Source organism: Hylobates moloch, unplaced genomic scaffold (genome assembly GCF_009828535.3).
Source record: "Hylobates moloch isolate HMO894 unplaced genomic scaffold, HMol_V3 SCAFFOLD_14, whole genome shotgun sequence".
NCBI lineage: Eukaryota > Metazoa > Chordata > Mammalia > Primates > Hylobatidae > Hylobates > Hylobates moloch.
The window spans coordinates 43344901-43371300 of NW_026652289.1; the positions used below are offsets into that span (position 1 = coordinate 43344901).

General features: G+C 40.6%; 1 protein-coding gene across 1 annotated transcript in view; it reads right to left on the reverse strand.

Moving 5' to 3' along the window:
* AGBL1 (AGBL carboxypeptidase 1) overlaps positions 1-26400 on the reverse strand; it is an 825749-nt gene that overhangs the window by 620412 nt on the left and 178937 nt on the right. The window contains exons 10-16 of the mRNA XM_058427563.1: positions 21592-21708; positions 19637-20217; positions 18009-18092; positions 17384-17470; positions 14444-14592; positions 12818-12905; positions 4417-4561 (exon numbers count right to left, since the gene is read on the reverse strand). Coding sequence (XP_058283546.1) covers positions 4417-4561; positions 12818-12905; positions 14444-14592; positions 17384-17470; positions 18009-18092; positions 19637-20217; positions 21592-21708 — 1251 coding nt within the window. The remainder of the gene's footprint in view (positions 1-4416; positions 4562-12817; positions 12906-14443; positions 14593-17383; positions 17471-18008; positions 18093-19636; positions 20218-21591; positions 21709-26400) is intronic.

Sequence of the window (26400 nt, forward strand, 5' to 3'; positions counted from 1 at the left end):
GAGGGGTCTTCCATTTGTTTTTTTTTTTAATTTTAATTTTAGTATGAATTGTGGAATGGGTATCTTCCAATCAGTCCAACAGAGAAAATAATCACACATCGTCATAAAAAACAATAAATGCTTTAATGGTTACCATCTAGTATTGCTTACCAGACGTAGACACTTTGCTAAAACTTTCCAATTAGCAATTATTTAATCTTTGAAATAGCCTATGTAGTCACTGCTTTTTTGTTTCCAATTTTACAGATGAGAAAACTGAGGCTAAGAGAAGTTAAATAGGTTGCCTGTGGCTACACAGCAAGGAAACACAACACCTAGACTAAAATCTAGGCCTGTCTGACCTCAAAGCTTTCTTTCTTTGTGTCCAAGACCCTGGAATTCAGATGTCCTTGTTGTCAAAGACGGTACCATTCATGCACATATTGGCTCCTTCAGAATGGCTTTCCATGTTCACCTCCTCAACATCAAGAACCTTTATTGGGGTCTGTCATTTGTTTGGCCTATACAAGGGTGGATCTCTGTCTACTGATTACCTGACAGTGCTGATTTATGACCTGCTCATTGCATCTTTGATCTGCCACATGTAAGTCAACATTTCCCACTTGACACTTCTTAAACTCTTCATTTATTCTGAGTCTTTTATAAGATACTGTGCATGTGGCATTCTAATTCCTTTTCTTTTCTTTCTTTCTTCTCTCTCTCTCCCCCCTCCCCCCACCTCCCCCCCCCCAACTCTGGAGATAACAGTATTCACATCTTTCACAGTGGGTATATGTGTCTGGTAAAAATTCCGCTCTATCCTTTAAGATCCTTAAGCTCTCCCAATACATGGACTCTACTAATGACCACTTTTTTTGTCTCTTGCCATTTCATACAATTATAAGTTCTCAGTGAGATCCCAATTTTTTACCTCCTAAAATATTCATCAGAAACTCTCTTGGGGCCCCATTTTCAACCAATACTACTGGCTACCTAGGGGCTATTTATAACATAATTCTAATATTTTAACGATTACTGCTAACACTTTAACAATCATTACAATTACTGATAACTTGATATGGCTGATTAAAATAGAGCTTTTTTTGTTTGCTTCAGAATTACAATAGTGTATTTATTTCTTTTAGCTGTACTTTAATGCTATAAAATGAACAATTATCCAACAGACTTGCTGGCAAGCATCTGGAAGATATCCATTTGAAAGAACCAATACTAATTTTCTTATTATAAGAGAATAAAAAAATTTTGAAAGTTTCAAAATTGTAGTCACATTGAAAAACATCCAACATACGAGTCCTTTGCTATAAAAATGTCTGTAATTTCTAAATGTAATCCATATTATAAGAGACTTGCAAATTATGAATTCCACATGGAAACATATTTTCTACCCCTCACCATAACCCCCAAGTAACATACAGTTAATTCTCCCCTTGGGGTATCATTCACATTTAATTTATCACTGATCTGTTGGAAGAAAAACTGTTTCTCCTCAGGACATGTCCAAAAATAAAAACGACTGGTTAGCATTACAGAACGTACTCATTTTGTCCATGATGGGAGGAAGTTTTTTTTTTTTAAGAGAAGTCACAGAGTCAATTACTGTCTTAAACCTAGAGAGGGCAAAGACCATGAGTTATTGGAAATGTAAAACCTAAAATTGAGAATACACATTTGTCACTTTCAAGTAACAAATTGTCTTTCTAACCCTGTTTTGCTCATTGAGGAGAAATAAGTTATCCCTCTTTCTCATTAACTCTCCACAAACTTCCCTGGAGGAAGACATGCACAGTCAGTAGGCTCACAAGTAACAACAAAAAGTCATAAGTAGTTACAGCTTATTGTAATTAATAGTAACAGTAATAGTTATTAATATTGTTAACAGTAACAGGCCAATCAGCATCAATTAACAAGGCCTCTCTTTCCCGCTCAGTGAAACTAAGTGGCTGGTGGAGAGAGGAGGATCCTCTTTTTTGTGTGTTTTGTTTCCCTTTAAGATGAGATCATCTCCTCATTGACACCCCACCCAGTGGTTCTTAGAGTTATTTATCAATTGCAAATTTTAGACCCTGTATTCTGATCTGAAACTGTGTCCAGAAAGTAAGCAGGCCCAGAGGCACAAGGTAAACAACTAGATACCATCAAGTCAAGGCCAGATTGAAAGGGGTACACAATTTGAATCAGTTTGTAGGCACCTAGCAAGAATCCATCGGAGCATCTTGGGGTAAGGATTAGACCATGTTTGGAAAGAGACATTATCCCTCAGCTGAACCACATCCACGGCACTCAGCATTAAAGATATAAACTGTGGGTTGGTGATTTGATTTCAAACATTAGAGATGTCTGTATCATCATACAATGATGACTACATATACTCATAAAACGACTGCATGTTTTAGCAGCTTATGAATGTAATGGCAAGCAATGACACTGATCTGACCCGAGGCAGAAATTCTGAATTTCTTCTACACTTTTCTACAGGGGAGTAGAAAGACCACAGGAATACACCTCAAAGACTGATGTTCTGTTCCTGCATGGCTGCTAGCTAAATGTGGGACTTCTGGTCTCAGTTCTTGCATCTATAAACATTAAGGGTGAATTAGACAACTTCACCAACCCCTTTGCATTCTAATGTTTTATACGAATGGCCACCAGGAAACTTATCAGAGTCCAAGATATTCTAACAAGTGAAAAGAACAGTGTCCTAGATCCATGATCCCTTACCCAATGGGAAAGGCAAACACACAACATATTTTAAAAGGAATCTCCTTCCCTAGCAGATTTTTTTTTCTTTTCTGGTTTTTGCTTTTGGTTTTGTTTTTTAGATAGGGTCTCACTTGGTTGCCCACGATGGAATGCGGTTGTGTGATCCTGGCTCACTGCAGCCTCAACCTCCTGAGCCCAGGTGATCCTCCATCTCAGCCTCCCAAGTAGCTGGGTCTACAGGTGCATGCCACCAGGCCTGGCTAATTTTTGTATTTTTTGTAGAGATGGGGTTTCACCATGCTGCCCAGACTGGTCTCAAACTCTGGGCTGAAGCAATCCTCTCAACTTGGCCTCCCAAAGTGCTGGGATTACAGGAGTGAGCCACTGTGCCCAGCCCACAGTAGACTTTTCATGTGCAGTGTTTCACAGGCAAGACCGTAAAAATAGCTGTTGAAGGGAGATCATGAATCTTGCCTTTTCTGTGTCCCTAAAGGCAACAAAACATGTTTTATAACGAATGTGGCTTGTTACAGCCTAGCTTGCAATGCACATTACTTGGATTAACTTCTTGAGCTCTCTGAGTGTGATACACAAATAATACTAGTTGTGTATCTTTTGCAATCTGGAAAACAGTAAAAATCTCTCTTTAGGCAAGACAACATATGGAGAAGAGGACAGATGCACTTTCATGAAGCGGTGAGCCAAGTGGTTCAAGATATGCCTTCTCTATGCGAAAAATTCCCATTTATACCTGCACATTCCTTTTGAAGGAAAAGATGTTCTTGGTTATTATCTTTTCCAACTCCTTATCACAGCCTTAAAATGAAAATGCTCATCCTTCAGGCTAAGTGATATATATACCCATATACACACATATGATTATAAATATGCTAATAACATTTTACATTAACACAGAGGATGAAAGTGCTTTATAGAAGATACTGGAGCTCATTTATCCTCAGGATATCCACGAAATGGTAGCAGTAAGGGATAGTTTGCTAGCTTTTTCAAATGACAGAAAACTGCATGGTTTAAGCAGTCCATTTTCTCACAATCGTCTTGTGAACTTTTTGCAGGGCCTTGTGAAACATAGGAATGCTAACTGTGAGTCTGCACTGACTTCTTCTACGCTCCCTCATAAAAAGATTTTGGTTCTCTGTTGCAATGATCTAGTGTTTTATTCTTACACTTTTCTCTTCCATCCTGGATCCTTCTAGCCACCTCCAGCTCATGGTCATCAGAACCACTGGAGATGTTGGCGTGGCTGCTTGCACACAGACTCAGAAGTTTCCCAAGCTCTACCTTCCTGCTTTCTCCATTCCTCTGAATGACTGAATTTTCTTCAGATTTGCATCTCAGCTTACTTGTACGGTCTTGCTCCCATACAACTCCAACCTACTTCACACTTAACTTGACTTTTTAAAGATAGAGTCTCTTAAGAAATGCCCCCATGTCCTGCCCCAACTTGCAGACCACTTGGGCCTTTGGAATGTCACTGATCAAGGCTCAGCCTTGTGCTCTGTCCAGGGAAGGAGATGGGACAATTAGAAAGCACCAAGTCAGTGACAACAAAACCTGGCTCCTTTAGGAAGGCTGTAGTTCCCCTACATCCCCCTCTGCCCCCCAGCAGGATGTCAGGGTCTCCAAAATGTTCTCAGGAAAACCTCAAAGAGCCCCTTCAGTCCTGCTGGAGTGAGGCTGTAAAGAAGAAGTTACCATGAGGGCTGTGTAGGTGTAGGGATAGTGGTAGGCCAGGTAGCAGACATCCTCATTGTGTGGGAAGGTGACAGCAAAGGTGAGGGTATAGTAGCACTTCCCAGATGCTCCGCCTGCAGCAGCTGTACTCTGGCGATAATGATTTCTAAAGAGAGAGGAGGAGAAGAGAAGAGAATAAGGGAGAGGTGGGAGGGGGGTGCAGGGTCACTTAGGGTCCTAGATGCTATAAATCTTGTGCGTTATGGACTGTCCTGGCACAATGGCCTTCACTTGAAACATTTCTGTGGGTGAAACTGAGAAAAGGGAAATGCACAAGTGAACTTACTGCCAGTTCTTGAGTCAGTTCAGCAACATGTAGCCTGGCCCATTTGCCTCCCAATTGTGCCATATATGCTACCGACTTTCCTTGCTGTCTGAAAATGAGTGCTATATAGTCACTGAGCTAGAACATCGAGGAAAATGTGAACAGTTCTGTTTTTCTTGGGTTTCCATTGGAGACATAAACTTTATCACCCAAATTTGGGTTCCCCCAATCCCTATCTCTCCCCAGACCACATAGGATTCAACTCCTTCCTTTCTCCTCCACCTGCCAAGTAGATTTATTAGCAGTCACATGATATATTCAGTTCCAATTCAACATTTAACATATGTCATCTTATGTTATTATTGCAGCAACCCATCGTGTGGATGATGAAACAAAAGCTTAGAAAAGTTAATTTGCCAAAGGGCTCAAAGCTAAACGGTAGATACAAGACTGAGACCCAGATCTCTCTGGCTGCAAAGGCTTTGTTCTTTCCACTGTACAATACTTTCTTCCCAAAGGAATATATTTGTCACCTCAAATGTGGTTCAGCTTCGTAAGGCTTGAGAGTGCATATTTTCCTTTGTCAAAGATGAAGAACCAATTTTGATACTTCAGAGAACAGTATCAAAGAAAATTGCATCTAGAAGTCCATTCTGAGCAATATTTTCCCCACACGCCGCCAATTGATGCTGAGACAGCTGTGCAGGCTTTCCTGAGAAATGTTATCATCAACGCTGCATTATAATGCAAAATACACCCAGACACCAAGATGTAATTCCACCTTTGAACATTTACAACGTTGGCTTACTAGTCCATTGTGCTTTTGGTTTTATTGGGGGAAAGGGAAGGGGAAGGGAAGAAATAGTGGGTAATTATTCTTGTGTGTTCTTGAAAAATATAACAAACATGGGTTATTCTTTTCTACCTTTTTGCTACCTTCATGCCACTCCCTACCTAAGCAAAAAGTAAGCATGGAAGAAAGAGATAGAAAATCTGTTATTTTATTTCTCATGGTTTTGTGGCTTTCCAATATTTATACACCTAGGAACGGGACTAAGGGAAGCTGGTAGCCCACTGACTATGGCCTGATACCTTTATCTTCCCTCAGCTTCTTCCAACATGGCAATCTGGAGCCTTGGTCATGCTAGGGAAAGGAGGGTACCTGTAACAACGTAAGCCCCAAGTGGCTGTCACACCCAGCTTTTTGGCATTGTAGTAATAGAATCCATTTCCTTTGTGCCTACAGAAATAGAAATTTCAAAACAGTGTCTTCCCACATGGTGTGATATGGATCGCAATGCCTAATTGGGTCTACTTTGCCAGATTGCCCCAAAGTTCTGAAGCTTCTCCAAAAGCTATGACTCTGGTTATTAGAAAGTATGTAAAGAAGCAGATGGTAGCTCAGAAAGCATGCAAGTTACATATGCTGTACCTCTTATTTGCTTTCTGATTTCCCTTGTAAAGGCTCCGGGCAAACATACACTCAGTTTATACCTTGCTGAACAACAAATGCTAGTCAATTACTCCTCTTTACAGGAAACAGCAGTTGAAATAAAATGATCCAGAGACAACCAATCAAAGCGCAGAAGAGTGCTTCACTTGTAAGCATATACGTGTGAGTGCACACACAGATGTGCATGTATTCATGAATGTAAAGGCAGCTGGAAACACGCACCTTGTGCCTCACTGTCCCCAGTTCTTCGCCTACAAACGGTGGAGACAGAGCCTGTATCTTGACTCAAAAATAATAGGTGTCCCTAAGGGCCAGTAGGGTTGGTCTTATTTGGCATGGGCCTTGCTTCATTTTAAGTTCCCCACTGCACTATTAGTACACTACAGTCACATCACAAGCACATTTAGCCTGTGCAAACTCAACCTCACCACATTCAACCACAGGAGACAGCAAGAAAGAGAGAGAAAAAATAAAATCCATGTATTTATCTCTATGTTCTTTCCCTCATTCAGACCAAATCTGGACTCCAAGGAAAAAACAGCTGCAGTGAAATGGAAAGAGAAATAAAATGGGCTAATCCTTAGCTCTTGAGCTTCCATGGGCTCAAGACTTAAGGGAAGTGTAAGGAATTCGAATGGTAGTTCTGACTATGTCAAATCTGCCTTCTCACACCACCAATATGCACACACACACACGCATACACACACACTCACACTCACACACACTCTCTCTCTCTCTCACCTAACACGCTACCCCCCATAGCTTGGTGATGTTACATCCTCCTGAGCAAGACTAAAGGCTCGCCACCAACAAGCCAGCCTTCTCCAGGATGGTTGCACGCTGCTGGAATTTCAAAAAAAAAAATCTTATTATTAACACCTTATTTAGAATGACTTTCAGCTAAAGGAAATTCAGTTACAACCCTCATCTGGGGTCTAAACTCTGGCTGAACCTAAAGCAAATGTCAGGCATCCCCACTGGACTCTCCTGGCAGCCACCTTGTAGCAGGAGTTGTCCAGGAGATGACTCTACTTCCAGCACACCTTCCTCTGCAGAGGCCTTTAAACTTTGCCAGGATCTTCTTCAAAGCCAAATGTTTGATAAATCTCTAAAGTGAATCACCTGGCTTGCTACAGTTGATTTTACCCATGATAAACTGAGATCCCATCAACAAGTTCTTTTCGTTTCCCAGTTATGATGTGGACATATCGAGTGATGTTTGCAAGAAGCAATGTTTCTCCTTCCTATGTTAAATTGTTCCCATGTTCTTGCTTTGTATGGAAAGCCCTTTCCATCTTCCTTATTTAGCTAAGTCTTCTTCACCTTTCAAGATTTAACTCAATTGTTTCCTCTTTCAGGAAGCCTGCCCTGATAGCCCCCTTATCATTCCTATTCTCATGGCCAATACTTTACGGCAAGGACCATGCTTATTCATCTGTTTATCTTTATGCTTCCCACATTACCTGGACATAGCAGCTGTTCAGTTAAAGTTTGAATAATATGTGGACCCAAGACTCCAGGAGTAATAATTAGGTTGTTCAATGTATTATCTCCAATCCTAATGACATCCTTTCAAGGTGAGTATTATTACACACATTCTACAGATGGGAATTAAGGCTCACAGAGGTTAAGTGCCTACGGCAATTCCACACAACAAGTATAGTAAACAGGATTTAACCCCAGTTGTAGGCTTAGCTTAGAAACTAAAATTTTTTTATTATATCACCTGCTTCTTAGGAATGGGTAAAAAAGGACAAGATGTCTTATGCACAAGGTAGCAAGTAAGAATCTGAAGTTTTGATCTTCATAAATCAGAGGTGCCTATGAACTTACAGTCTAAAATAATAGAAAAAAATGTAAAATAATCAAGATGAGAGCTAACAAAATGATCCATATACTATGACTTTTTTTTTTTTTTTTTTTGAGATGGAGTCTCGCTCTGTCGCCCAGGCTGGAGTGCAGTGGCGCAGTCTCAGCTCACTGCAAGCTCCGCCTCCCAGGTTCACGCCATTCTCCTGCCTCAGCCTCTCCGAGTAGCTGAGACTACAGGCGCCCGCCACCATGCCCGGCTAATTTTTTGTATTTTTAGTAGAGACGGGGTTTCACTGTGGTCTCGATCTCCTGACCTCGTGATCCGCCCGCCTCGGCCTCCCAAAGTGCTGGGATTACAAGCATGAGCCACTGCGCCCGGCCCATATACTATGACTTTTACATCATTGGTATTTGATGCCACTAAGATGTTTTTACTAATTATTAAAAATAATTGCTAGCATTCATTGAACACCTACTATGCACTAGACACTGTTCTAACCTTTACACGTGTTTTATCTCACGTCGTTTTATCTTCAGAACACTTCTATTAGGTAGATACCATTATTATCCCATTTTAAGATGAAGAATCTGAGGTTCAAAGAAGTTGGTATAATTTGCCCAAGGTCACGCCATTAATTAGTGGTGGAAGTTTGAGTCAAGAACTTCCTCTCCTCAATCTGTTCGTCTAGATGGAGAAGCAGCCTGGCACAAATCAGGAGTGATCTTGAAGATTAGCTGGATCCTATCGGTCATCTGGGGTCAAAGATGACCGGGGCTGGCTACATCCAGCAACTTCACAGCTAAAAGACTTTTTGTTTGCTTTTCCATTCCCTGAACCATTTATCTTTGGAAGGATCTGCACTTTTATAGTCATAAAGACTTCAATGAAGCAAGGAGCAAGTACACAAACGCATAGTTATGAACTCAGGTTATTTCCATTTGTACTTAAAAATATGCCGGAAAGTCATTGTTTCTTTTCAGCAGGGTGCATAAAACAAGCAAACGCCATGATGGAGAATGGATTAGATAATCTTATAATGACAATGGCTCTGTTTAACAAGGGTGCATCATTTCACTTAGCAGGATCCAATAAGGCAAAGCAGCGAAGTTGCCGGGCTTCCCTGTGTCTGCAGCATTTCTAATATTCTATATAACACCAAATCTCTCTCTTGAGATCCCGCGGAAGGATGCATGATGGCAGAGCTCTTGTATGACATTCATCTTCATGAGTGAGCTGTCCATCTCCTCTCACGAGCGGAGATAAATGTCAGAAGAGATCAGCCGTTGTGTATTACATGGCCACTCTAAGCACACAGCTTTCCTCCCTCTGCCCTTCAGCACCAAAATTACTTTAGACCAGAGCTGGGAGAGAATTCAAAAAGGTGTGTGGCTGTGCACATCAGAGGAAGAAGCAGACCACAGGGAACTAAATAAAAAAGAAACTAAAAGGGCCCTTGCTTATTTTTACGAGAGGCAGGGAAAAATGAATCTGCCCATTTCTGTTCCTCCCTCTTGAGGGGCATTTTTTATTTTCCAGCCTAGTGGTCATCAAGGTGGGGAAGAGCAGGGGGTGGAATAGAAGGGGTGAGAGGTGCTCCAGGGGAGGGGCAGAGTGATCAACTGACCACAGGCAGAAAATACTAGAATTTCTCCTTAAAATGATTATTATCTAGATAGTAAGAAAGAAATTGTCTACTATTTAATATGGGGATTGGCATGGCTGTCTCGATGTCAACCTAACATGATGGGTAATTATAAAACAAACTAGATGATGGTGCAGCAATCTTATCCACTCATCACTGTTGTATTCCAGGGCTGGAGTATGAAAAACACATTATATTCTGCATCTACAGTTTTTATATGTTAGTTAAGCATCGATTGTTGCATGGGAGAGGTCTCCAAAGGGAGAAGTGGAAACTGCTAACTCCCTTCCTTTTTCTTTTGCTTTTAGCTTCCGGCAAGGTATTTAAGTTTACAGAAGCTTACTTTGATTTACAGATTGTATTACCTAAATTAAACTAAACCTCACAAACTAGACAATTACTTTTTAAAGGAAAATCTTCTAAGAAGCCATCTATTGATGATAAAATTAAATTGCAATCAAAATGACCAGAAAATGGCAGAATGGACATAGCCTACCCCTTACCCTTAATATTAGGTCTTTCTCGGTAATCCTCATTTTTGTTAAAATAATCTAATCAGATCTAGAAAGTTAATCAAAATTTCTCAAAATTACCAAAAAGACTATTAATAACTACATCTAATGGTAAACTCCATGGCAAAATTCTAGTGTGCCCTAAGCTATAAATAGCATAAAGATGTAACACTTAGGTAGATATAAACTATTATTTATTTCATCTTTTTCTCCTAATTTAAAACTCTTCATTTTTTGCATGCTTTATTATGTGCATAATATATTAGTATAGTAATGCATATATACTTTTTTAAATGTATAAACTAATCTGGTAAGAACACATACAAATATATCTTATTGATTAGTGGCGCATTGTCAAAATAGTTTGGAGACTTTCCATTTGATGATGATTGGCCCTACAGAGTAGTCAGCCCACGTCCTTATCATTGACATCATTGCTGTCAACTTCAACTTCGGAAAGAAAATGCAAATGCAAATCCCATTTCTTCTGAGTTCCTTTTTCTTTTCACCCTTCTATAAACATACTCAGGCACCATCGCTCACAGTTGTCCCCACAGTGAGCACCCTGGCATCCTCTTAAAACATGGCACCAAATCTGGGACTTTAACAGCATAATAGAAATAGAGCAGAGTTTCTAAAGATATATTGGAGACAAGGAAATAGGGAAGTAAAGTTCTCCCAAATTAATATACCAGAGATAATAAAGGCAGGAGAGAAGCAAAGAACTCTTCTAAAGCAAATCAACTCAAAGATCAGGATGGGTAAATAGGGAGAGAGATATTGTATAATCTAAGGCATCATTTTACAATTGAGAGAGGTGTTCTAATTTGTGGGTGAATAGAGATTACACATATCTGTCCTGTTGTTACATCACATTATTGGGAATATGTTAACACAACCTGGTGAATAATTATAAAACAAACTACATTACAATGTAGCAATCTTATCCATTTATCTCTGTTGTATTCATGGCTGGAATATGAAAAATGAATTGCATTATATATTCATGGATTTTTCTTATCCCTCTGTTGCTCTTTAATCACATGCTAATTGTCTTGCTAATAGGTTCTCCTTAGGTCAAGGCTGTGCTTTTGAAAGTGTGGCTTCTTCCTTCTTGTAGGAAATACGTGGTCCCCTTAGCCTTCTTACTCCCCAATTCCAAGAGGAGCATCCTCCAACAGGAATTTATACATCCCATTAGGAAATCATGCAAAACGTTGTGTTTGTCCAATCTGTTACTAACTTTCAGGTCCAAGCCAGCTCTAAGCTGGGTCTTTCACATTTGCTGAGAATAACTATTTTCAGAGAAAACTAAAAGTCATTCTTGACACACTAAGGTCCAAAAGTAGGTTTTCATTTTTTTTTTTCTGCAGTTACAGACTATCACCTTGAGATATTTTTAATCTAAATCTCTCTGAACCGTAAGAAGGGCCCTGAGAGTCTTAAGATAGGTGAGCCAGAGAGTAGTTGCCATTTAGGTGAATGGAAAACCAACAAAGTCATAATATTGTGCAATTTTTCTAAAGGATATAAAAAAATCCTCTTTAGATTCATATCCTAATAGATCAGGGATTGAATACCTCCAACTCTTTTATTACAGACTGCTAGTCAGCCTGGCTCCGTGTCTTGTAGACTGTCATTATCTCCATGGTGATTTTTGCCTTTGTATCTGATACAGCAACAAGATTCTTGACCTTTCCCATCTATCAATACTCCTATCCTCAAAGTCTCAAAAGCCAAGAGGCATAAGGGTATATACTCTGTTTCTTTTCCATAGTGACAACTATCCCAAACTCTAGAATTTCTGATCATACTTTTTTAGAGGCCTCTAGTAATTTCAGAAAGAGATGAAACTTACTTTATTTAAGAAAGTAAGTACTAGTCTCTCAGTTTTTATAAGAAACTAGTACTGAACTAATAATTAATTATATATATTCTACCGCGCATAGCAATCCCTATCCTTATTTTCTTATAAATTTGAATTTTATTTTTCACCTGAAGAAAATGTACACATAAGCAATCTAGATATCTGGAACACATTTCTTTCATCAAAATATATGGACAATTTAAAGTTCATTATAACTTTGCAGGATAAACTGATGAAACTGACCACTGATCAAGGATTGAAGACGAATTTTGAAACTCCTCCCTCTTTTATTTTTTTTCCACAAAATTACCTTGCTATGGGGAGGAGTTACTTATGTGTAATTGTCACGTATTCACCCTCCTGTACTTTGGAAAACTAAACCATGGGGTGGATAGAAACAGGATAGAACATCTCAGACATTTCACTGTCTGGGTTCAGCAGAAACAAGTAAAGAACTAAGGCTTGACACACTAATCACAGGCAGAATCTCTATGACTTCTAATATCTGACAATATCTAAGATCTAATATCTAAGATCTAATTCTAATATCTAAGATCTAAAAGTTTTAATGTGTTTAAATGAAGATAAACTCTTTCAGCAAATCAAAAGGTATTTCTTCAGGTCTACTGTGGGTGCCAGTGAATATGTTTATACCTCTGAAGGGCAAGACACTGGCCATTAGGACAGAGTAACAAACAGTTTAGCAGACAAGCACAGATTGCTGATGTTTATAAGATCAATATCGAAAAGGGGGAAATTGAGAGAAAATTACAGGACAGAGAAAAGGAAGCTAACAGCGCTCTAACTTACTTGTAATAACATATTTCATAGCCTGTCCGTATCCAGGTGGGTTTGCCAAGAAGAGCCTCCTTCACAGAATACAGGGTGGGCTGCATCCCTACACAAAATCAGAAAGGAATTAATCCATGAGGGAAAGGGAGTTGTTCTGGGCCAAATAATGACCCCCAAAGATACATAGGTCTTAATCCCTGGAAACTGTGACTGTTAACTGTATATGGCCAAAGAGATTTGCAGATATGATTAAGTTAAGGATCTTGAGATGGGGTGATTATCCTGGTGAGCCCTAAATGCAATCACAAATATCCTTGTGAAAGGGAGGTAGAGGGACGTTTGACTATTGAAGAGATGCAATGTGGCCAGGCATGGTGGCTCATGCCTGTAATACCAGCACTTTGGGAGGCTGAGGCCAGCAGATCACAAGGTCAGGAGATCAAGACTATTCTGGCTAACACGGTGAAACCCCATCTCTACTAAAAACACAAAAAGTTAGCCGGGCATAGTGGCACATGCCTGTAGTCCCAGCTACTTGGGAGGCTGAGGCAGGAGAATTGCTTGAACCTGGGAGGCGGAGGTTGCAGTGAGCGGAGATCACACCACTGCACTCCAGCCTAGGTGACAGAGCGAGACTCTCTCACAAAAAAAAAAAAAAAAAAAAGGAGAGATGCAATGTGACTGAAGTAGAGAGATTTGAAGATGGAACACTACTAGCTTTGAGGATGCAAGAACGGGGCCATCAGCCAAGGAATGCAAGGAATGTTACTCTAGAAGCTGGGAAAGGAAAGGAAATGGAGTTTCCCCTGGAATCTCCAGAGGAAACACGGTTCTCCCAACACCTTGACTTCAGCCCAGAGAAACTGATTTTGGACTTCTGAACCCCAGAACTGTAAGAGAACAGATTTGTCTTGTTTTAAACCACCAAGTTTGTGACAATTTGTTACAATAGCCATACAAAGTGAATATAAATGTCAAGGTTCCTATTTTCTCTTCTCATACCCACAAGAATCTGTTTAGTCACTACAAAATAGAGGCAGTATCCTGCACTTGGACCTTGACACTGGGGAATACTTATTCCTCATTCAAAGCCACCCAGTCAATTAGTATATGATGCAGCAATTGTATGTAGAACTTCCATTCCTCGAAACATTCAAAATAAATACAGGCTGCTCATCAGCCTTTCTCTCTTGAATATCTCCTCCAAAATGGCCACGGGTATTCAGGAGAATTTAAACTTCTTCAAGAGCTTTCTAAGAATGTAAATCAGTGTTGTCCAATTGGATTTTGTTGTTCCTCTATCTTGCAGGAAAAAAAGCAGGTCAAAGCATTTGCTCCTATGGGACTTAGGAGATGGAGAGAAGGAATAAATGAGAACGCTCACCAACCTCAAAAAATTCAAGGTAGAGCCAGGGAATCCAGAAGCAGTGGATGTCATGTGTGGCAGAGTGAGGATGCCCAGCCTCCCCTCTAAAGTAGCAGTGTGCCACCGAGGGCCACTGCCTGCCTTGCCACACCTGGCAACCCAAAACTCTGCCCAACTTCAAACCCTCTGAACCCAAGCAAGGCTCTTTGAATCCAAACAGTCAAGAAATGTCATTCCTGGCATGTTCCAGAAAGCCCCTGCTCCCCAAGAGTTCATACCATAATTAAACTGGCTGTTGGGCTTCTCGCAGTTGATGACGTTGAAGTGGTAAGGGATGGCTGCCTGCATACCGCTCACTTTGAAATAGAACCACTGCTGGTGCTGGGTGCTGTTCACATCTGCGTTGACCAGCAAGTCATACTCGAACCTGCAGATCAGAAGCAAGACTGGAGGGTTATCTGGAAAGTCTTTCAGGTAAACTTCAGACACTGAGAATCTATATGTTTCAGCTTCTGGGTTATAGATCTAAGACCCAGGATCTCAGCCGGCTGGTAATTTATACTTATCATCCTGATACCACAATATTGGGTACAGATTTTGGAAATTTGTGGAGGTGAGGGGGCTTCCTAGTATTATAAGAGTCAATTACACCATAGTGCACATTTAAAAATTTTGTTAAATTATTATGGATACATAATAGTTGTATTTATTAATGAGGTACATGTGATATTTTGATACAATAATACAATGTGTAATGATCAAATCAGGGTAATTGAAATATCTATCACCTAAGCATTTAACACTTTTTTGGGTTAAGAACATTCCAATTCTAGTCTTTTTAATATTTTGAAATATTAGCATACCTTTTTATTAAACTATAATGAAGTTTTTATCTAGCTAGAAAAAATGCAAGTGTGCTATATACCAGAGAAAATTCAGTCACATCTGGTTTGGATATGCCATTGCTATTGGATGATCAACATTACTTTTGAGCCTCAATTTCCACATATGGAAAATGGAAGTGTCTAAACTTGCAGTGCTGTTTATAAAAATCAAATAACCTAGTAAAATAAATCCCCCAGTAAAACAACAAACTTGAATTAGGCTAGCAATGCAGAGGTTGTTTCATTTTCATTATGAAACAATCATTTTCATCGTTTCATTTTCATTGAAACCACTTGTGTGACTACTACCCAGATATAGGACATTTCCAGCACCCCAGGAGGCCCTCAGGGATCCTCTCCGCATCACTATATCTCCAAAGGTTATTATTTTTCTGATCTCTACCAACAGAAATAGCAATGCAGTTTTGACTTAAACATTATCAGGATATTTTATTTTAAAAAATATTGTTCCATCCTCTTGGTATTCTCTTTGCGTTGCTCTTATGAAAAGGAAAATGTTTTTGCCCCAATCCATTCATACACTCCCACAATGGACCCCTGGTAAATGGTATTGTGTGAGATTTATGAAAGGCTAGAGCTTGGTATAAGACAGATGAGAGCAGAGTAGAGCTATCTGATGGAGTCCAGTCCTCACACTGTCACTGTGGGCACCACACTCTAACCACTGGGCTCACCATACAACACATGATGCATAACCCATGGAGTGGCACTCACAAGAACGATTCTGGAAAGGCCATGATCCTCAAATTGTCTGCTGTTCCCACAGTGCTCTCTCCAAAAAGCAATCATAAAAATGCCTTACCCATAAGCAGGTTTGTTTACTGTCATTTGACTCTATTACCCTGACCACAACTGATGAATTTAGGATTTTACACTCTGGTCCAAGCAAAATGTATAGAGAAAAAGACCTAAGCCGGGCCAGCAGCTTAACCACATCCTGATTTGATAACTGTTCCACCAGGAGACTCATAATCAGGTCTCCTCTCCTGGATCCTTTGAACATGATATCTGGAGAGAAGAAATAGTAAAAGCAGGAGCCATAGGAAGAAGTGGAAACTAAGCCAACAACACAAAGAAGGCTGAGAAAGAGTCTTGACATGACTGTCTTTCCCATCTTCAGCCTGATTAAACTTGTCTCTGTTTTATATGTTGGGCTTCCTTTAAATATTTTATGTACAAAAAAAAAATCACCCTTCACCTCCCCCAAAGAGGAAAAACTTCACAAATGAATCATCAGATGGATATAAAGGAGGTCTCAGCTATACTGAATTCTGAGCTCCAACAATGGCGAATATGCATCCCTGAGTAAGAACGGATGTTGACTAAGTGCTGACCATGTGCCAGGTACTACTCTAAGAGCGTTAAGTGTATTACTTAGCTCTCATGAAATCCCTAAGAAGTAGGTGCGATTATTGTTCTCATTTTGTGAGTGAGGAAATAAAGGCATGGAGTGAGTTAGGAAACTTGCTCAGTCTCCTGGTTGGAAGGTGATGACATTACCCTGGCACTCTGATTCTGATGTCTGTCTATGCCCCCACACCATTATCTGTTCTGGACTGTTTTTTCAGAAGTTCACCTATAGAAGATGAATCATGTATCTTGCCTTTTGGTATATGGGAAATATATCCACACTGCTATGATAGAAAGAATTTTAACATAGTGAGAACCGCAGTCTCTTCTGACACTGAAAAAGAAGTAAAATTCATTTGTGTTTTATTTCCTTTCTTTTAGTTTGTACAGCCCTAGACTTTCCTTGGCTAGGATATCCTTTTCTACTGAGAGCTCATCTGTAGGTTCTGCTAGAGAGGCATGGTACTGCATCTTCCCTTGAATGCAGGACGGTTCACCTTTCTCTGGGAAGCTCGTGATTTTTGCCACCTAAGTACACAGGAATGAGAGCAACAGGCATGGAGAAGTGCAGGAATAGCAAGCCCATGCACCCTTCCAGGTCAACAGAATCAGCCTTGGCATCAAAGTATAAACATCCCAGTCAAAGTGCTCTCACACCCAAATATGGACCCATTATTTGAAACACAAGATACATTAATAACAGTTCACCTCTACTGAATGGCTCACTTAGCTATGATATCAGTGAGTTCCCTAGTGGTGTACTGGTAAATGTTTAACAAATGACTCTCTGAGAGGAAAAACCTTCATTTGTACTGTTTGCCAATTTTTATGGTATAAATATTCTCACCATGACTGATTTCAAGCCACCAATGCAAGGTCACTGAACAGAGCATGGGGAAGAGACAGTCACAGCTTGCTCTTATGAACTGACAGGAGATACCCACTGTGGTTTTCTTTACTTACTCACGCACTTGGATGGCTTTGCGAAGATTTCCTGACTCAAATTTGGAGAAGAACCGTAAACAATTGGAAGTATTGTCTTGCAAAGGCCTACAATGAAATAAGGAACATGTGAACATATGTGTTATCACTACTCTTTGAAAACAGTGTGATGATTCTTTTTTTTCCATTATTATTATTTTTTTGCGACAGAATCTCACTCTGTCGCCCAGGCTGGAGTGCAGTGGCGGGATGTCAGCTCACTGCAACCTCCACCTCCCAGGTTCAAGCGCTTCTCCTGCCTCAGCCTCCCGAGTGGCGGGACTACAGGCACCCGTCACCATGCCTGGTTAACTTTTTGTATTTTTAGTAGAGACAGGGTTTCACCATGTTAGCCAGGATGGTCTCCATCTCGTGAACTCATGATCCACCTGCCTTGGGCTCCCAAAGTGCTGGGATTACAGGCGTGAGCCACCGCACCTGGCCGATGATTCTTAAAGATAAGCTTTCTCTTATAGATCTTTAACCTGAATTTTCATCATGCTGTTTTAGGAGGAGGAGTGGATTATTAACAGGAAACATGTCTATTCTCATGCCATTAACAGAATTCTCCATGCCCCACCTTCCTCAGATGCACGAGACTACCTACCAAGGCTCATCTAAACTGAAGACAACTTTATTTATAACATCACTTGGCTGGATGAGCCTCCGAATATCCTCAAATATCCTGATCCTGGAAAAGAAAATTGAAAACATTGTAAGGGTCAGCCTTCTCTCCCTAGCTCATTCATCCTGTGATCACCTGGGAAGAACTTTGGGGGTCATCAGAGAAATGTGAAAGCACAGAGAAGTTTAATAACACCTCAACCTTGAGCTCAGAGACTACAAATATCCCTGTCCTCCTTCTTTCTCTGTCAAAAAATAAAACTGCATAAGAAGTAGGAATGTAGGAAGTAGTGATGTTAGAGTTCAGTTAGAGAATTCTTGGCTTGAAGAATTTTATCAAAAGCACTTGCGTTGGGGGACTTTGGAACTTTTCTAGCTGTGGGAATAAGAGGGTAGTTTGCACTGAGAAAGTTTTGAGGAAGACATTAGGACTATTAGCTGCCAGCATCTTCAAGGTTTGGGAGGCTCCAATAAGCCTGTGTACCCTTGTGCAATTTATATTCCTTGGGCTCTGTCTGCTCCAGTAGGCTAAGGTCAATCTTCTAAGAAACACCAAAATCTGGGATATTTAACTAAGAGAGAGAGAAAGCTTAGGAGGTCTTTCAGATTACCTTCCTGAATTTCCAAACCAGTTCATAGGAGAGGTGTGAGAGAAGGGTGAAGAAAAGGTGGACATGAGGCCTGGACTCAGAGGGAAGATGTCCTATACAGGGATAAGATGGTGCTGGAACAGCGCTTGTGATCTGTTTCTCAAAAAATGAGCATGACAGATAAAGTGCAGGGGGTAGGGTTGGATATGTCAGCCAGGACTCCAATTGGGAGCAGTTTGGGGGATTTACCATCAAGAGAATAATTTACTGATGACATGGATAATAAGAAAACTTTCTGGTCTGCCCACTTTGCTCCATTGACTTGGTATGTGCATACAGTTTTTTTCAAGGAGAATAATGTTTTCTTTGCCTTTAGCAGTTTTCATTTTAATCTCAATATGCTGAGCCATGGGTAAAGCTCCCTTTCCTGCCTTCTGGGAATAATCTATCATCCCGTGTTTCTTCCCTGGAGAATGTCTTTTCCATCCCCACTCCCCCACCCCACCCCACCCCCGCCCCCCGTGAGGCAGCAAAACTATTCTCCGAACTAAGCCAGGGTCTATAATAGCTGGGGCTGTGGAATGGAGGCACACCTCCTCCTTTCTATTAGCAAGAGATCCCCTGTCAATTTGTAGGAAGCAAGAAAAGAGATCCCAAATAATCAGCTCTTGATTTTTCTGAAAACCTACTTTTAAGGAAGGAGCCCACTATTTGGAGAAACTGGATGATCTTTCTTTGTGATAGTGGTTTGCAATGGAGATAGGATAAGTTGTCATACTAGAATTACCCAAGGAATTTTTCATCAGAAAATGCATGTCTACCACTACCCCACACTTGATTCTGAAAAGTCCTTGCAGTAAGGAAAGTTTGTGTGTTTGGCCAGTTTGCCAACAGGCTTTGACATGTTCCTGATTAATGCTCACTTTCCTACAGATAGTAGAGTTATCTGTACAAACCATTTTACTTATAAAATTATCAATGAACATAAAAAAATGAGCTCCTAAGTCAGTAGCGCCATCACCTTTGGACTCCACATTTGCGTTCCAACATAGGCTGGGTGGTGGGAGGGGGACAGTGTCCCCAGACATCAGGAAATGCCATCATCTTGAAGTCCACCACAGAGCTGGTTCTTCTGGCTTTGGCCATATAAAGATAGGGATCGTGGAAAGGGACACACTTCAGATGTGTCTGCAGAAGCTTATCTATTCCTTTGACAGCTTCTCCAGTCCTAGTGGAATTAGAAAAGGAGGCACTCATCCTTGGGCAGAAAATTGCATCTACGTCCCAGGCATCTGCTTTCAGGGAAGCCTGAATGTCAGGGATTTCACTTTCAGAAGAATCTCTCCTGAGACTATTGGATTGCACATTTTGGTACAGGTTCACTCCAGGATTTTTTTTGGAGCCTAGATGCACAGTGGACCTTCCCGTCTTCACCATGCACAGAAGGGAAGTCTGGACAGCATCTTCTCTTTCTTGCCCACAGGAACTTTGGTCCTTGTTGTAGCAATGCTGCTTTGAGGAGGCAGCAGCCAGAATGTGGTGGTGATTGGCATACTGAGTCTTCTCAGAGTTCAAATCATCTCCAAGTTTGGACTGCAGTTCCTTCAGGTTCAAAATGGAATACAATATGTTAGTGTGTCCTTCCAGGTAGGGAATACAATTTGATCCCTGTCCTTACTCTCTGGGCACAGAGCTAAGCATAAATCCTGTGAATTTGGAAGCTTTTTCCAAGGTCAACTAAAGACTAACCTTCAAGAGTCAAATAAATGACAGAATCACAGAAACTCACGTTTGGAAGGGGCTTTTGGTGGGTCTAGTCCAATGCTAAACAGTATTTGAATGCCTTCAAGACCCCCACTAAATTACAATCTGGTTGGAAAACCATATTTATGGGGGCCTCACTGCACCCCAAGGCAGTGCCTTTCACTTGAGAATAATTCTGTTTATTTGAAAAACATTTTTATACTAAACTGAAATTTCCTTCCCTGAAACTATTATCACTGATCACCTTCTGCTTTCTGAAGTCAAATAGAATATATTAACTCCCTCTGTACACGTGACTTAGTTTATACCCTTAGATGTAGCCAAATTCATGATTACTAAGAGCCATAAGAAAATAATGGAGATCAAAAAGCAGGTCTAAAATATTGATGGCAGCAACAGTGGCAGCAGCAACTCAGCACAGAATTAGCATCACCAGGTCTAACGTTCCCAATTTGTTTCCACTAACAAAGGAAGGCTGAAGTCAGTATATCCACCTTCAAAAAGCCGTCTAGGACAATGGTCCCACTTTGGCATAAGAACAATTAAATCATCATGAATTTTTATTTGCTTTTTCAGTGCATGGGGGCAGGGCACCCTGCCCACCAGACAATAGGTAGTGATGTGTACCTTCACGCTACAGTCATGCATTACCTAACAATGGTGAATGTTCTGAGAAATGCATCATCAGGTGATTTCATTGTTGTATGAACATCACACGGTGTGCTTACACAAACTTAGATGGTTTAGCCTACTGTGTACATAGGCTATATGGTGTAGCCTATTGCTCCTAGGCTACAAACCTGTACAGCATGTTAATGTGCTGAACACTGTACGCAACAGTAACACAATGGCATTTGTGTGTCTAAACATAAAAAGGTGCAGTGAAAATACAGTATTATAATCTTATGGGACCATCGTGAAATATGCTGCCTGTCATCAATGGAAATGTCATTATGTAGCACATGACTGTGTATCCATCCTAAGTGTAAGGTGTCAGATTGAAGAACCCTTGCATACATCCTAACTTTTTTCCATTTTTGCCACCTTTTCCCATTTTTGCTTAGCATTCTGCTTTTCTCTAAGGAAGAGCCCAGAAGCATATGGCTAATGATGAGCAATGCTTTCCATCTGGACACCCTGGTTTGGCCTCCCAGGATCTGCAAAGAACCCATCATGCATCGTCAAAGATCAGAACCACGGCATATGTTCTACCTCAAAGCTATAGGAGAGCTCAAGACACATCGCCTCATATTGCATCAGTTCCTCTTCAGGTCGGTCAAGACCAGGTTTGGAACTCAGCTTGTTCACATCTGTTTCCAAGTCATCATCCTACAATGGAATAGTCATAGAAGAGATTACAATCAGGAAATCCACCCTGAGAAGCACCAAGACATGACATGTATGTGCTTCTTCAGAATCTTAGGACATGGATTTCTTGCCTCCAAATTATAGCACTAGACCACCCAGTGAAGAACTTGTTATTCTGGATTGTATTTTTAAAATAAAAAGAAAGAAGATAAACAACTTGTCTCAGCATTTATGTCAGTATTTATCAGCCTTCATCAGAAATAAAAATTTGTATAAAATGAGATAAACTACGTAATCGATAAAGCAAATTATAAAAGAAATTCTTTATCTCATCGCCACTATCGTCAGCATCATTGTAATTATTGTCCCTCTTTATCTATCTTTGACATTTAGGTTTGTCAGTCTTTTCACAAACATATAATCAGCACTGACTGTGAGCAGGTACTCTTCTAGGTACTGAAGTTTCGGTCACAATGGAACAGACAAACATCCATGCTTCCATGGTATTTGCCTTTTAGCAAGAGAAGAAAAACAGTAAAGAAGAAAGTAAACAAATGAATAAGTTAATTTCCAACAGTTATAACTCCCCTTGAAATGATAAAAGGGAATGATGTGACTAAGATTGGGGAATGGGAGGCTGTTTGGATTAGGAGATCTCAGGAGGACTCATAAGGAGGTAATGTTTTAACTGAGACCTAAATGGCAAAAAAAAAAAAAAAGCCAGCTATGCACAGGCCTAGCAGTGAATTATTAACAGAAGAAAAAGCTTCAATTTGCTTACAGAAGGAAGGTGGCTGATGCATACAGAATAAGGGGAAGATTGCAGGAGATGAGATTTGAGAAGTAGGCAGGAGAGAAATTATATCGATCCTTACGAGACCTGGGGAGGAGCTGGTATTCTCCTACTACATCTTTATCCCTTTGTACATTTAAAAATTTACCAAGGCACCACAAGTCTTTTATTTATTGGATTGAATAATCCCAGGCACTTTATCTTTTATTCTTGATAGATCATCATTTCGAAACCTTTTAATGATGATGGTGACTCTCCTCTGAATACTTGTGTGTTTTCCAAGGGTTGTAGGGTCTTACAGAGAAAAGACACCAGGAATGAACCAGCCCAGTCTCTGCATCTTTTCATATCCTAGATTAAGTTTTCTTAATGAAATAGAGGAAAAAAATACCATATGTTTTATAAGTACATTTCATTAATTAAGGAAAAACCTGGCAGTCCTGAAAGGTTAAATCCAATAAACATGGAAAATAAATGTTTGTATTCCTGATCCAAGGGGGAAAAAAATGCAATGTTCCATCTATGTTTCACAATTTTTCTCCAAACTTCAAATTAAAAGAAAAGTAATTCCCATGAGTTCCATTTAATGATATTTTCAGGTACAGTATACACACCACGACCAATTCCATGGCCCCCACTCTTGTGCTTTGCAGCTTCATCCATCAATTCCTGCTTGTCTCCACCCCCTCCACTGCAACCTCAGCCACGGCCCAGGGTGGCACTAATGGAAACACAATCTGGAAGGCCACTGGGAAGAATGTCCCTACCAGTGAATAAGGCTGTGCTCCAACTGGTGCATCTGAAGGGAGGAGAGTCATTCAACCCATGAGCTGCAACCTAATTCATTCCACATGTGACTAGGTGACCCACGGAGCCTTAGAGCAGGGGTTAATAAACTATGGCCCACTGGTTGTTTTTGTCAATAAAGTTTTATTGGAACAGAGCCACACCCATTCATTTGATCATGGTTGTTTTCTCAGTGCAACAGCAAAGTTTAATAGTTGTGACAGAGACCATTTCTGCCTTCAAAGTTCTGGAGCTTAGTCTCTGAGAACCAGGCACTCAGTCAGGTTGCCACCTCCTTTTGTATTTCTTAGAAATGGCATTTATTCTTATCTGGAGGTGGCCTGCTTCTGTGTCCTCACAGCAGCCCAAGCAGTCCTTTACCAGCTAGGATTCTGGTACCCACCTAATCCAGGTAATGCTTTCTGGCTCTTGTTCCATAGGTTGGAGTTTTTGGACGTTGTCTTTTGGCTGCCTCAGACTTGAGTTCACCACTCCATTGAAGGTGGTGATTTGAACACTTAATAAGGACAAATCCAAGTCCACTAGACTGTGACTCTTTGAAGATAAAAACTATGTCTTATCTGTTTGTGTTTCATATTAACATCCCCAAGATTTAGCATATTGCATATGGATCATACCCAATAAAGCACCTGAAAGAAATAAATTAAAAAGAAAGGAAAGGAAGGAAGAAGGAAGGGAGAGCTTGAATTCACTCTGTTTATCACCCTCTTCTTCAGAGTTTGTCAGAATCTAATGCTTGTTTATGCGAAGACAGCCCACATCTAATACGTTGACCTTGATTTTCAATCAAATCATGGCACTCTACTTTCCACTCTCATAACCCTTTATAGATAAAAGGTCCTCTTAATCATTCTTTCTGAGAGGCTGGTCCCAATTATTACCTAAGATAGTCAAATGGGAAGGTCACAGGTTAAAGGCCTGGATCAGTGCTGTGGCCAGAAATAAAATATGCCTGACTTCTTTTCCATGCCTCTGGCAGCAAATGCTGCTGGTTTCCCTAGGGAAAATCCAGTTTTCTGCAGCAGTTTCCTTGCTCTTGTTGTGCCTCCAAATCAAGCCCTGACTCTCATGCTCCTCTCCTTCTCTACAACTCATCCTCACACTGACTTCTCATCTTCTTGCCTTGGCTTGAAGCCTTTTGATGAATAGTTTTTAAGCTCTTACCAATTTGTCTTGTGCTTCTTTGCCAGTTGAGTTTATTTATTTGTTTAGGGTTCTCTCTACCCCAACCCTCCATCCTCTGCAGAGTGTGGGCCAAGGGAAGTATCTGAATGCCCTCCCTCCCATGCTGTGGGAAGTCAGGCACTATCGTGAACCCAGTCCCTCCCCATCAGATACATGAAGCGAGTGACACTCTGCATCAGACATTCAGTTATCAAAGAGCAAGCAAGAAGGGAGGAGAAAGTGGCATTGATGAATGACTGCAGCAGCACAGTATTATTCAAATAATTCAGCATGTACTCTACAGGCCTGCACCATCAAGCCACAGCAAAGATCCAATTTGCTACTGATGACTTCAGAAATGATTCTGTTTATCAACAAAACCCAGAGAACACCAGACTGTCAATAGCAGTCTAAACCTACAGATGTAGCTTCAGAGGTAGTCCCCATATGTCTGCTACTACCATCAACAAGGTGAGTGATTATCATGATAGAGAATTCAAAAGCCTCTTTCTTTCTAGACAGATAGGAAAGAAGGAGAGAAAGGAAAGGAGGGGAGATTTTTGATTTTTTAAATTTAAGTTTCATCCCCAGTAAATGTCATAAAAGGCAGGATTGACCTTAATTTACTGACTCTTATTTTACAGACAACAAAATTAAGAAGCTATAACTTAAAGGAATTTGTCAAAGTCCGTGTCCACCAACAGAAATGGAAATAGAATTATAATTCACAGACGAATTCTTATCCTAGAGCAGTGGTCCTCAACTAGGGGTGATTTTGGCAAGTCTTAGAGATATTTTTGGTTCATCCCTGGGGGGTAACGAGGTAGGTACTACTGATATCCAGTGGGTAGAGGTCAGGGATGCTGCTAAACATCCTACAATGCACAAGGCAGCTTCCCACAACCAGGAAGTATCCAGTCTAAATGCCAACAGTGCCAAGGTCTAGAAATCTTGTTGTAGAAAAACAGTCAGTAAACTATGTCCCACTGCTTATTTTTGTAAATAAAGATTGCTTGGAGGCTGGGCGCAGTGGCTCATGCCTGTAATCCCAGCACTTTGGGAGGCCGAGGCAGGCAGATCGCAAGGTCAAGAGTTCGAGACCAGCCTGGCCAATATGGCGAAACCCTGTCTCTACTAAAAATACAAAAATTAGCTGGGTGTGGTGGTAGGCATCTGTAGTCCCAGCTACTCGGGAGGCTGAAGTTGGTGAGTTGCTTGGACCCGGGAGGTGGAGGTTGCAGTGAGCCAAGATCGCGCCACTGCACTCTAGCCTGGCGACAGAGTGAGACTCCGTCTCAAAAAAAAAAAAAAAAAAAAAGTTTCTTGGAACACAGCCATGCCCTTTTGTTTACAAATTGTCTAACGCTGTTTTTTGCTACAATAGCAAAGTTGAGCAGTTGTGACAAAGACTGTATGGTCTACAAAGTCTAAAATAATTACTATTGGAACTTTTATAGGAAGTTCGCCAACCTCTGTTCTATAGGATAGGCCTTTTTGGGAGGGGGACCAAAGAGCAACACTTCTTTGCTGGCCAGGTTGTGCACTGTGCAACTTAAGGGAAAACAATTCACAGAGTCTGATGTCAATGGAATTGTACAATGCGGCATCCCTGTGCAGAAAGAATAAGAAGAGTGACTTACGAAGGCAGGTGAGATCTACTAGAAAGCTTCCTGGAAAATCTTTCTAGGGTCTTAAAACATCTTATCAAATATACCAACTCCAAGTGTTAAGTGTGTACCTAAAGCTCATCTGAATAAAGTATTGGTATCTTAATAATGTATAGGATAGCCTCTGACTTTATAATGAGACATTGTACCAGACCTACCAAGATAAAAATGATAACTTGGAAATCAATAACAGTAGCTGTCATTTACTGAGCATCACGACCACTGAGTGGCAGTACTAAAGTCAGTTCTTAAAATTTACACTGGGCTTGGGCAAACATAGGA